This window comes from Ischnura elegans, chromosome 10 (assembly GCF_921293095.1).
Source record: "Ischnura elegans chromosome 10, ioIscEleg1.1, whole genome shotgun sequence".
In the NCBI taxonomy this organism is placed as follows: domain Eukaryota; kingdom Metazoa; phylum Arthropoda; class Insecta; order Odonata; family Coenagrionidae; genus Ischnura; species Ischnura elegans.
Genome location: NC_060255.1, coordinates 56,928,325 through 56,941,122, shown reverse-complemented (window position 1 = coordinate 56,941,122; position 12,798 = coordinate 56,928,325). Strand labels below are relative to the sequence as shown.

Below are 12,798 nucleotides of genomic sequence, written 5' to 3'. Positions count from 1 at the left end.
TAAACACATAAATATAATGGTTTAAAAGACAGTAGTGCCTTTCATTTCCAAAGGATACGAAAAAATGGTGCCTATCACTAAAACCTCTCTCCATACATCGAATTGCCCAAAGTTTGGTCCCCTCCATTACGATGTAAAGAGGTTTTACTGTATTTTATTACATGGGGAGGGAGGGGGGGAAGGGTAAAAATATATCCAAAATTGAGGTTAGGTAATGCTCGAATGTTCCCAAATGAAAGATAATAAGCTCTTTCATACATTTTTTTTTTAATCAAAGGGCCATCATTTCAAGACCACATGTTATCATCATATCTAGATCTTATCATCATCACGGTTTCTACTCTGTGTTCATCACCTTGAAATGTCTGTAAATATAGCTTCCAAAGGAGTTGAAACCACAGTAAAATATTATAAAAAAGGGCAGAAATTAAACAACTATCTTTCATCATGAGTAATGTCAATAACTTCCACCAGGTGAAGCTGGAGACCGTCTAATATCATGGATGCAAAACAACAATAAGAACCTCACATGCAAACATTATTAAAGTAATTTCACATAAAAACATGATTTTCAAGTAGATTTTCAGATGTGATACACTGACACTATCCCACAATAACTAATTTCAATGCTCGTTGTCACTCAAAGCTCAGGAACTAGGGACAATGGCATTGGAGACGGCAATATATCTAAATAAATGACATAGCTGATCAGAATTTTGATCATGGAATAGTTTTCCACTATCCTGGGTTAGGTCTTCTATGGATAAAATCAAACGAATGTGCCAGTTTTTATATGATTACGCGTCATTTAATCGCGTGTACCATACACTTGACTCTGAAGCTATTCCGCAGTGCAACTCGATATACAGGAGATTGAAGAGACAAGAAATTTTGATGAAGTATGTTTTTTTGCGGTGATTCCTAAAAGAAATTTTCATACGAACTTCGATATTACAAACCTCCGGTTTTTCAGTCCTGTAAACTTCACAATAACTTGAGTCCACTGTATGTATGTACAGTAGATGCTCGATTTAATGGCAGCTCATTATCCTTGGGAAAATGCTTTTTATGAAGGTAAAGGATGAAGTCCTTCAATTTTCACATTCACCTTCAATTATCCTTTTTTCCAATCGATGCAATTTCACGTATGAAAAATATTAGCATTTGGGTGACATTGAATAAATTGTTAATTTGCATTAAATTTTAATACAGTAAAACCTCTATGTAGTGAACCTCTTTACATCGTAAACCTCCATACTTCGTACCAACCCTCTGGTCCCGTCAGATTTACATGTAAATTTATAGGAAAACCTCTATTTAGTGAACCTCTTTATCTCGTAAAACCTCCATACATCGTACCAACAAGACAGCCCCGAGGCGGCCTAACTACCTCCGCAAATCGTACCGAGACAACTAGAGACCATTAATGCAGCCGCGATTACCTACATGGAATGACATTTTCAGCGATAACTGTTTCACGCTTATTTTTTTCTTATACACCTTAAATAATTTTCACGTTAACCATTAATTAGGGCATCCAACTATCCTAATAATATTAAGTGACGGTAAATGAAGACAGAACACATCGTTTTCTCTCGAATCACGGTCAAAACCGCGCGATAACACTCGCTTTCTTTTACTGATGGCTTTATTTTCTTGTAAGTGCCTACATACTATGTTCAGTTAATAAAAGAGGCGACCAGCGCAGCCTATAATCACTAGCTGACGGAAATATTTCAACTAACTTCACTCCCATCCATGGAGACTGAATTACTCGACCGCATTGCTACTGCCGCTTCTAAAATTAAAATATTTCGAGAATTTTCCGCGACTTGAAATAAATCAAATACGGTTTCGCAATTATATTATTCCCATATTTCCCGGTGTAGCACTTTCTTACTACCGCCTTGGTAATTTTTTCGATGCTTTCGTGAACGATCGTAGTTTAAAATTTATTGCGCTTAGCGACAGTCATATGTCTTGCCTGCGTATTTTTGCCGCGAAATCTGACTATTCCATCGGGAGTCCGGGACGTCAATTTCTAGCAATACTGAACGAACATCAATCCATGCGCGGCAGTTTTAGGTGAAGGAGGCAGCTAATTAGCTGATACGCGGTAGGGCAATGAAATTTTTTACCGTCGCCGCCGCATTCTGAAATAGTTAGCCCAGCATTCTCACTGGGAAATCACGTCCTTTCGCGGACCTAGCGTTTCTGTGTGCCCTCGACAGAGTTTTTCTTCGGAACGCTACGTGCATTGTATTTTGGAGAGAGGGAATTCAACAAAATTTTCAAAATTACGCTCAATTTTTTGTCTATTTTTTGCGGTAGTCGCGTGTTTATTTTTTTAAATAATCTTTAACAAGTCACATGTTATAAGAATGATACATCAATTCTAAAAGATATAAAAAGGAGTATTTTCAATTATTTGCCATAAATATGAAAAAATATGAAAATTACTTAATTAATCATAGGCTGATGATGGATTCGAGAAATAAAAGAAGGCGACTACTTGACATTACCACATAATTAGCAATTTTCCTAGCCATCAACGAGGACAGGCAGAAGGCAGTGACCTTTGGAATACCATCATTCACCCTCACATCTATTTTAAACAACCGAGGAAAAACAGAAGAAACTGGCTAGGCTGCACAAATAAAATAACTCAGGCAGTTAAATATGAGGATGAAGAAATTATGTTTAGAAATATAAAACTATTGTTCTTTCCTCCAAACACTATTAGTAAATTACAACCCTTAGACCAGGGAATTATTTCATAGGTCAAAAGGCATTTACGAAAACAGCCAGTGATTTATTTACAGTGAAAATGGCATTAAAAAGTGCTCGTGGAATTGAAAACATTATTTCGAAAGAGTTTGAAAAAAATTTTAAGCAAACCCATTGACTAATTTATTTTGTAAAAAGGCCTCTTGAACAATTTACTTTTCCCTTTGTGTAACCATTAAATTGCACTTATGCATACCTATACATTTAAATATATTATTATAATGGCTTAAAAGACAGTAGCACCTTTCATTTCCCAAGGATATGAAAAAATGGTGCCTACCACTAAAACCTCTCTATAGTGAACCTCCATACATCAAATTGCCCAAATTTTGGTCCCCTCCATTACGATGTAAAGAGGTTTTACTGTAGTAGTATTTTTATCACTCTCACATCTTGAAAAGGCAAGGCTAGCACAGTCCTATATCTTTCTTAGTTCAAGAACTATTTTCTTTACAACATTCTATTGAGTCACAATAATAGAAATATATAATAAATGGATCATACCGAAGACCCTATTTCTGAATTACATAGTAAATCTAAACCTAAAATCCTAGGATCTAGGTAGAAGCTCCATGACCTGAAATAGTTACTGGCATTAATAAAAACTATGAGGAACTGAATCTCACAGATTTAACAGCTGCCCTTCCTATTGGTAGAGATGGTGATGAGAAATTTGCCAACAGAGACACTTTCTGAGTCGAGACGTCTTTGCTACTGCTGCCAGTGGTGGTGACGGCCAAGAGCAAGAGGTAGTTGATAGAGTTAGGGTCAGCAAGGGCGTCCAAGGCAGGAAGGAGGACCCAGCCACTCAAAAGCTCACGGACCAAAGCACACCAATTCCTGAAAGAGAAACGTAAGATAGAGGGTCAAGTCAATGGCTAAATGTGGACCCAACCAATGATGGTACTGACCAGAGTTGAATGAAATAGCAATTCAACACTCATTAAAATGATTAAAAGAGATGACTGCTTTAAACCCACTGTCATTTCCAAGTCTGCTGAGTTCATTGTCATGCATTCGCATCAGAGATGTGAGCAGTGCACACTGAAAGCTAGTCTGCGGCACCGATGCCAAGTCGGCCGAAAATAAGGTCATGAATCTCCCAGAATATATTCAGTACTAAGAAGCATACTCGATATTTAACCTTAATTCTTCAATTCTTAATTTTTGGAACTTACGTTAGAACGTAGGTTTCCGCGGCGATGGTTTGATCTCTGCATTTCTCCAGGGTTTTCTTCCGCGTCAGCTTGTTTGTGGACAACAGTTTTGCTGGCTATCCTGCCAGCGTCTTCAGGTCGAAGGTGTAGGCTGTCGGTTTCTGCCTCGCTTATATCCTGTAGGCTGGATGGGAGCTGCACTGTGATTGGCTGTCTGACTGGGCGCTTCTCTCTGATTGGCTCTCTATTTGATTACTCTTTTCCACGCACTGTGAAGGAAGTATCCATCTTCTCCATTGAAATTCAATGGTGTTTTTTGGATTGCTATTGCTTCCCTGATTTGTCCTGGGAAGTATCGGCACTCCTTAACTAAAAGTTTCTTTTCCTCAAATTTCCACGGCCACGGCATCAACCGACAGCCGACACCTTCGACCTGAAGACGCTGGCAGGATAGCCAGCGAAACTGTTGTCCACAAACAAGCTGATGCGGAAGGAAACCTCGGAACTTACATCTGTAATAGTTGGAGACTTATTTGCACTGATGAGACCATTGACATGTACGCTTGCACATGCTGCACACCACCCAAAATACGTCTCTATGACACCACCATTATTACTGCAAGTGCAAACATCTTCTTTATTACACCTTATAACTGTAATGGAGAGGAGTGGGGCAGAATGGGATGAATGGAATATTACAGTCTCCATGGGAATATCATAAAAGATGGGGAAGGATAGAGTAGACATGAGCACCGGCAGAAAAAATTGGATTGTAAGGCATATATTTTGCAGAGAGCAACACAAGATTAAATACACCAACGGAAGAAGTTCGCCATGAAAAAAATATTTGACTAAGCCGGGGTTCAACCCGGATCTCCTGATTTCGGAGTTCAGATTCCCCAGATTTACCGATTTAATCGGGAGATCCAGGTTCGAATCCTGGCTAAGTCAAATATTTTTTAATGGCGAACTTCATCCATTAGTGTATTTAACTTTTCACCTGTGCGCATGACTGCGTACAGAGTCACTTGTTCCTGCAGAGTTTAGCAACACAAAAAGTACATATTGAAACATCATTTTGGTCAACGTGTTAAATAATTCAAAAGAGTGAGAAATTGCTATTTAATTCTTCAGTAACCAGTATTTGATGGAAAGTTCCATCTCAATGATCTAAGAAACTTATATTATATAGATACACCCACATCCATGCATTAGAGAATCTAAGGAACTGGGCAGGTAACAAATTCTCCATTGCGGAATACAAATTCCATGCTTTTCAGGAGTTTTCAAGAAAAATTATTGTATTTCCAAGCATTGAAAGGTAATTATTTTATTCACTACATAAAAACTTGTGTTTAGATATCCACTCCATGAGAATGAATTCTAAAATTTTTGACGCAATTGAAAACGAGAAGTTGAGGTAACTGACTTTTAGACAAAGATTCCAATAAACATTTTTTTAGGTTAATAAATTGCTTAGACGTTATGACTTTCAGAAGTCTGCATTCTTTGATAAATCAGCCAGAATTATATAGTTTTTGACTATTATAATCAAATTTCAAAGCAATAACTTTTCACTCACTTCTACTGCGCATGCAAACCATTCCGCATTCACAGGCATATATTTTTAAAAAATCCACTTACTTGCACTGTAACTGCAAAGGTGGTAAAAGATGAGGCAAAAGTTTTGAGGTAAGCTGCCGAAGATATTCAAGTTCGCATTCCCGCGAACGAGTTGCAGGATGTAGACGACCACCCTCAAGGAGAAGTTTAAGTGCTCCCTCTTCCAAAGGGTTCAATCCACGACCATCTGCTCCTCCATGACAATGGATGTCATCAAACAAGCTGTAGCACACATAAAAAGTGTAGGGACAACAATCACTAAGCAATATAACTTAACATATATTCTTCTATGCAGTGGCATAACTTGGGATATGCTTTGGGGGGGAATGGGATGGCCTGGGATGGCAGACCCCCATCCTCCCCCAGGCAACGGGAAAATTTATTTACTCAGATATCCACTCCATTAGAATGAATTCTAAAATTTTTTATGCAATTGAAAACGAGAAGTTGAGGTAACTGACTTTTACACAAAGATTCCAATAAACATGTTTTTAGGTTAATACATTGCTTAGACGTTAAGACTTTCAGAAGTCTGCATTCTTTGATAAATCTGCCAGAATTATATAGTTTCCGAGAAAATTTTTGAAAAAAATGACATGCCTGGAAATAAATTTTACATCATTTTGGCACTAAATATTTCAACTTCAAGAAGATGCAGTTATTACACGTCAAAACTAGACAAAAGCTTAAAAAAAATTATTTCTCCGGGGCTTTGAGGGAGGGAATCCCCCTCATTCCCCCATTAATATGACACTGCTTCTATGCATACAAATTTTACTCTAATGACAATAAGTGAAACTAATGGGAAATGACAGACTTTTGAAACCAATGCTGCAGTGGAAGACATAGGAGAGGCATGCTCATGAAAAGCTGGATACATGAGGTACAGAAAGAAATGGTTGAAAGAAGATTAGATGAGGAACTGTGGAATGATTGGGGGGCAAGGCACATGGGGATCAGAAGACGTAGAATGTAATAAATCAATACATATGTAGCCATCTATTGGCTAATGAATTGGGCTACATCTGGGGCACTTGGGTGCATAAAACCCACTGCCGAACATACTGGCAATTGAAGTAACTTTGGTAGCTTGGTGGTCTGAGAAACTGCCCAGAAAGCAGAAGGTATATGTTAAAAATATACATGTATGCACATCAAATTTAAGTTAGCTAAGTTTTGACCACCTACTTTCATCTTAAACCTCACATTTCTAGCTTGTGATGCTTTTTAAAACTGAACATCTTTGGCCTTCTTGTGATTTATATACATACAAGAGGATACTTGGTTTTATTATACATTGCAAGCTAGGACTGTGACGCTCAAGATGAAAGTAGGTAGTCCAAACTTAAGCAGGAGGATAGCTGAACAATTGGGTTGTACTCGAGAAGAAAACGGACACAGCAGTAAGGAAATCGGGAAGAGAATACCATTAGCAAAGGAGGTGCTCATGACTAAGAAAGTGCTAATAAGAGGATTGTTAAGAATGAGTATAAGGAAAAGACTAACGAAGAGTTAGGGGCCTGATTCGGATGGTAGCAATTTGCTCTGCGGAAAGATGAACCCTGAAGAAAGGCTATGAGAAAAGACTGGAGGAATTAGAGATGTGGGTATGGAGAAGATGAAATGGACAGAGGAAAAGGAAATGCTAAAGGAAGGTAAGGAGAGGAACCTCCAAGTGAAGATACAAAAGAGACTAAGTCTTTTGATAAAACTTGTATTAAATGAGAATGGAATGTTATAAGCTTTTCAGCTTTATTTCATTGAAAAAATAAAAAAGGAAATTTAAGGAAAGTTTATTGTTCTGCATAATTAAAGATACCTTTTCTCATTGCCTTTCCTATGCTTCTGCTGCTTCGTCTGCTGAATTCTCTCTGCTTCACGAATGCTGCACATATAGTCTTCAATGTGGCATAAAGCAATGGGGACAAATTTTTCTGTGATCACCACCGGAATGTTCACCTGAAATGGAACATTTGATAAACGTACGCAATCTATACACAATTATGCACTAGAATTTACATAACCCACTGAAGGAAATAATCAATGGATATCCATTTATTTTAGGGATGTGTGAGTACTCAAAATCGAGTCAAGTCTTTGGTACTCAAATGTTTCGAGTCGCATTATGAATGTGGAGTAGTTTCGGTTACAGAGCTGTTGAGGTCAGTATGAAATTCATGTAATGATATTGTTTTCAAAGTTGATACGTTGTTCTAATGCCTGAGAATTTCAGCTTGCTGTATACACAGCAGTTAACCACCATAGTCATTGACGCAGGCACGGAATACCTTTTCGTCACCCGCGACAACCTACTGTCTTCTGACCCAGCCGCGTATTCTGAGTAATTCAAGTAGTCCGTTGCATGGCTCATACTTATTTATGCGAAACTTTTGTACACTACCCTCCTTTCTATATTCAAATCGCAAGTGAATAGGTGAAAATTGTAAAGATTTCTGAGACAAAGAAATACGTAATTTTAAGGTTTTTCCAGACAATGCTGGTTTTTCCCAATTTTGACACAATGGGGTGCTTTCTATTTTTTTAAATTGCCTACATCGAAAGATTATTGCCCCTCGAGTATTTACTTCATGCTTTTAGATTTTTAAATGATGATATCTATTTTTCATGATTAAATGAAAAGTGAAAATTTTCAAGCATGCAAAAACACACCAGCTAAGTACGAATGCTGGGAAAAGCCCGTGTGACGTCATTCTGGTTCCAGCTGCCGCCATGTGAAGCCACCTTGGTGCGAGGCCATGAGCGCCGATACAATGCAGGCTGCTATCAGGTAGCAGAGTACCCTGCTAGCAGGTAGCGCTTCGGTTAAATAAGGATTATTAATACCCTATCAAATGAAGGAAACTTTCCGCTATAGCTAGAAGCCATTCTATGGGGAAATGGATTCGACGACAGAGTTACCTATCGAACATTTAATGAAGTCATCAAAAAGGCCTCTAGCTTCCGCCTCTATTTGGCAAAGTTGTTCTGGTCACTAAAGTCCTCAATAGAACTTCACTACAAGTCGAAGGGGTCTACAGAATTCCTTGCCAGACCTGTGGGAAGAATCACATCAGCAAAACTGGCAGATCGGTGCCAAAGTACAAGGTTTTAAACAGAGACCCATCAGAGAAGCATAAAAATATCTAAAGAGGAGAAGACCAATTTCAACAGGGACACCGGCATTAAAATTAGTCGTACTTGGCTACCAGTTATCAGCAAAAACAATCAACAACCTACTCCTCCAAAATCACGCTCCCCTCCCCTCACCCCCTGACACGAATACCTATATATATGAATTTAAAATCCCACCTCTTAAGAATCCCTTGTGAAAGCGACCAGCATCGGTCGGGAAACATTGGAGCCACCCAAAAATTGACGCGGCGACATAGCCCAAAATTTTTTATATAACATGACGAGTACCCAGGAAAGTTTTAACGAAGAATGTCAACATGACTTGAATCAGGGACTTCTTGCTATTAAGCCAGGTAATCTCTACTGTGGTGCTTTACCTCCTCCAAGCATTCATGGCTAAATCAGATGACTGGATGGAAAGGTTGTGAGAAATGACAATACGTTTTAAAAGCTGCAGCTTCTTAATGGATTAAAAGTCCAGCAAATTACAAAGAAGAACTAAGAATACTTACCTTAAGCAACCGCCTTAGGAAAATGCATATAGCATGGCGGACAGATGTACGAAGCTCTTGAACGAAATCTTCGTCTTGGGACAGATCTTCATACCAACTATATATAAACTGGTTAAGAGCCTGGTTTAAAAACTGAAAACAGACATCAAAAGTTCAGCTAAAATTAAATCCTTTAATCAAGCAGAAGAACATTACCTCCACTATTCACGCCATAATATGCACGAGGAATACATACACAGATGTATAACTTACGTCTTCCAGAGCTTTATCAACTTCTAATGGAACATCCAAGCCTAGCCAGGGCTGACTGGCAAACGGCGGGATAGCGGGACGATGGCGCTTACACTTTCCATCTCCACAAACGGAACAGAAGGCGAGAGTAGGAGTCAACGGGCACGGCAGTTCGTACAATTTTGGGGCAGAATATCCTAAAGCGTGAAGAAAGTCCGGTGCCTCAGGTTTTGCACTATAATAATGAAAGATTAAACCTACATTACAGTAACACTCAAATGCCAGTTAAAAAATGACACTGAGAAGCAAACACAAAAATGGATTTACCTGAATATCGCCTTGAAAATAAAAAATCCTGCCGTGTATGCCGAGAGAACGAGCAAACCTGATACCAGACTAAGAGCAAGAGAAAGATTTCAGTAAAAAATCTAGGGAAAATGGTAAACATGAATTCAAATTTAAAATTCACCTAAATAGAGCAGCTAGAAGCGATGACAAAAACAATACTGTTAGGAATGAATAACGAGTCAAAGGATCATTCCATATTTTAAAAACGAAGATTCGCCATTCCGCCTCTTCCATGGTGCAAGTGCTTGATGAAAACTTAAACTCGGTCTACAAAACACATGTTAATCCAAGCGATACGTGAGTGACTCATTCAGATTTACTGACTGCTTACTCCACAGACTTGTAAGCAAATAGGAACTCCTGAAGATACTTCTGCGCAGCTCGAAGAAGAACCCATGGATCACCATAGCTGTAAAAGCTGTCGAGTAATAACGCAAATGCGCCGACAGTCATAATAATGAAAAACAAAACAGAATTTTTATCGAAAAACAGTGATATGCAAAGCGTTGACATTTCAATTCATAAGTGAAAACTATGCACTACTCGTAGCTTTCGAAGCCAGACTGTTACCTTCCTTCACGACTATAATCAATTAAAAATCGTTCATTCCTGATTAGTTCCCAGAAGACTACGCACAAGAAGATTTGTGAGTGACGCGATTGATAAGGCCAGGCTCAGGTGTCACAATACAGACAGGACATATCAGAATAAACAACACGAATCACACATAATTAATAAGACTGGTGGTTCTTGTACAACAAGATATCTTTTGTACAGCGATTGATTGCAATTACTAATAGTTCAGGAAAATCGGCTAGGCAGCACTGACGTATTGTTCATTTCACGTTCCGATCGCGGTTAATATCTTAAATTAGAAGTTTTATTCGCGACCATGTCATTTGAATTCTGCCATTTCCAGAATTTAACTTCGGATCTGGATTTATAAAAATTTCCACCAAAAAATATTGTTTTATCATAAAGATTACTTAAATGGGTCACTCGACGCTAAGAGGGTAATATGAACACTAACGCCTAACGGAGGAAATTAGAAGTTGTTTGTAAAATTAAGTTCCCAATACCCGCCTCTATGGGTCTACGAAGTGAAAAAAAAGACGCGAAATTCAAATTCATTAGCAGACGAACGATTTTATGGTATGCTATCGTAAGTAATTGGAAGTTCGTATATTTCCAATTGTTAATCCCGATTCGCCGGCAGTTTTGTCTAAATTAATGGGAATAAATCCAAAAATGAGATTCCTTGGGATTCCAACGGCCTGCTGGAGCCATTGGAACAAGTCTCGTTGTTTAATAAACTCAGGAAAACATGCTGCTTCAACTTTAAGTGCATCGAAAACAAGTAATGAGGTTAGTGTGGAGTTCGACGCACTGACCAAAGGACTTGCCATCATTGGAATGAATAGACCTGAAGCTAAAAACGCCTTTAGCGCCAACTTTGTGTCGGCGTTCAATGATGCTTTGGATAGAGTTTCCGCCAGCACCAGTACAAGGGTAGTGATTTTAAGAAGTCTCGTTCCTCGTGTGTTTTGTGCTGGTGCTGACTTGAAAGAGAGGTTAACGATGAAACCGAGCGAAGTAGGCATTTTTGTGTCTAGATTACGTGCGTTTACTACTCGCTTAGAGACCCTTCCGGTTCCTGTGATAGCAGCAATTGACGGGGCTGCTCTTGGAGGTGGTTTGGAAATGGCCCTGGCCTGTGACATTCGGATCGCGTCCGACAGTGCAAAGATTGGCCTTGTCGAAACTAAACTGGCAATAATACCTGGAGCTGGTGGCACCCAGAGACTTGCTAGAATTGTTGGCCCTGCGATAGCGAAAGAATTGATTTTTACTGGAAGAATACTGGATGGTATTCAAGCCCATCAGTTGGGAGTAGTGAATCATGTGGTGAATCAGAACGATAACTATGATGCAGCGTTCACAAAAGCCGCAAAACTAGCGGAGGAAATAGCATCAAATGGGCCGATAGCTTTGAAATTGGCTAAGACTGCTATTGACAAAGGTCTACAGGTGGATATAAATGTAGGTTATTCGATTGAAGAGGCGTGTTATGCTCAGCTTTTGCATTCCAAAGATCGACTGGAGGGATTAAACGCCTTCGTCGAGAAGAGAGCTCCCAAATATAAAGGGGAATAAGGAAAACATTTACAATTGCATGGTCTGGTTTTCTTGACCTCAGGAAAAATAATCGGCATTTTAGGGAAACGTGGTCACTTTAAATTCTATGTCACATTATAAGATGTGCAAGTAAACCATATGAACTTTCCCTGAAGTGGGTAATGTCATATAAATGTACCTGCCAAATCATGACTCATATATTAATTGCAGTTTATCTGTGAATGTATTTTTGTACTCGATTAAAGTTTTATACTACCCATGAAGTTTTCTTATTGTCAGATTTACTGGCAAAAATGGTGTTAAGTAAAATTTGGTGATTGCCATATTACTTGTGTTAATGACTAGCTACACAATAAGTTCACCCACATTGCAATCAGCCATATTCTACCGTAACTTCACCCAGGACATGTTTCATCAACAACATTATTCATAGCTATGATAGTAATAAGGTTGATATTCTCCCTCTAGAGGGTGAGAATGCCATCTATCCTCACAGAGTTATTTAACCATGAAAGATACATTTAACAGGCTTGAATCATCCTGATGGAGTCCCAACATTTCAGTAGAGCACTATTATTCATTGTTCAATTAAGCATTCTATATAGTTAATCAACTCATCATTCTACCAAATGAATTCTCCCTTTCATTCCCTCCTCCACCTTAAGAAAGCATTAGTTTAACAATGGAAATAGAGTAAAATATGAACAGAAACCAAGCAGGAATTAAGAAAATATCATGACCAGATTATCTGCCTTTTATGATTACCAGTTCTCTTCCAATGGGAGAAGAAAAGCTCTACTGTACCTGTCTTTTCAATAAGTAACCTTAGAAGCATTTATGGGTATCAAGTGGATAACTGCATTTTATTCAAG

At 38.6% G+C, this 12,798-nt stretch overlaps 2 protein-coding genes across 5 annotated transcripts in view; one reads left to right on the top strand and one right to left on the bottom strand.

The window, feature by feature from the left end:
* Positions 1 to 10,538, bottom strand: part of LOC124167325 (sorting nexin-14-like) — a 48,221-nt gene extending 37,683 nt beyond the window's left edge. For 2 of the 4 annotated variants that reach the window (XM_046545305.1, XM_046545308.1), the window contains exons 1-8: positions 10,361 to 10,538; positions 9,912 to 10,208; positions 9,770 to 9,838; positions 9,464 to 9,677; positions 9,212 to 9,343; positions 7,387 to 7,526; positions 5,589 to 5,789; positions 3,414 to 3,627 (exon numbers count right to left, since the gene is read on the bottom strand). In XM_046545305.1, the coding sequence (XP_046401261.1) occupies positions 3,414 to 3,627; positions 5,589 to 5,789; positions 7,387 to 7,526; positions 9,212 to 9,343; positions 9,464 to 9,677; positions 9,770 to 9,838; positions 9,912 to 10,024 (1,083 nt within the window). In that variant the 5' untranslated portion in view covers positions 10,025 to 10,208; positions 10,361 to 10,538. The other 2 variants (XM_046545307.1, XM_046545306.1) reach the window with 2 other exon arrangements.
* A 371-nt stretch (positions 10,539 to 10,909) lies between these two features.
* Positions 10,910 to 12,185, top strand: LOC124167326 (methylglutaconyl-CoA hydratase, mitochondrial). Its single transcript, XM_046545309.1, has one exon. It carries the CDS (start codon positions 11,021 to 11,023, stop codon positions 11,942 to 11,944), a length of 924 nt encoding a protein of 307 aa, XP_046401265.1. The 5' UTR covers positions 10,910 to 11,020; the 3' UTR covers positions 11,945 to 12,185.
* Positions 12,186 to 12,798: the final 613 nt, after the last annotated feature.

Bases quoted from the DNA above. Each gene is read 5' to 3' on its own strand.
- LOC124167326 (XM_046545309.1), top strand. From the start codon at position 11,021: ATGGGAATAAATCCAAAAATGAGATTCCTTGGGATTCCAACGGCCTGC.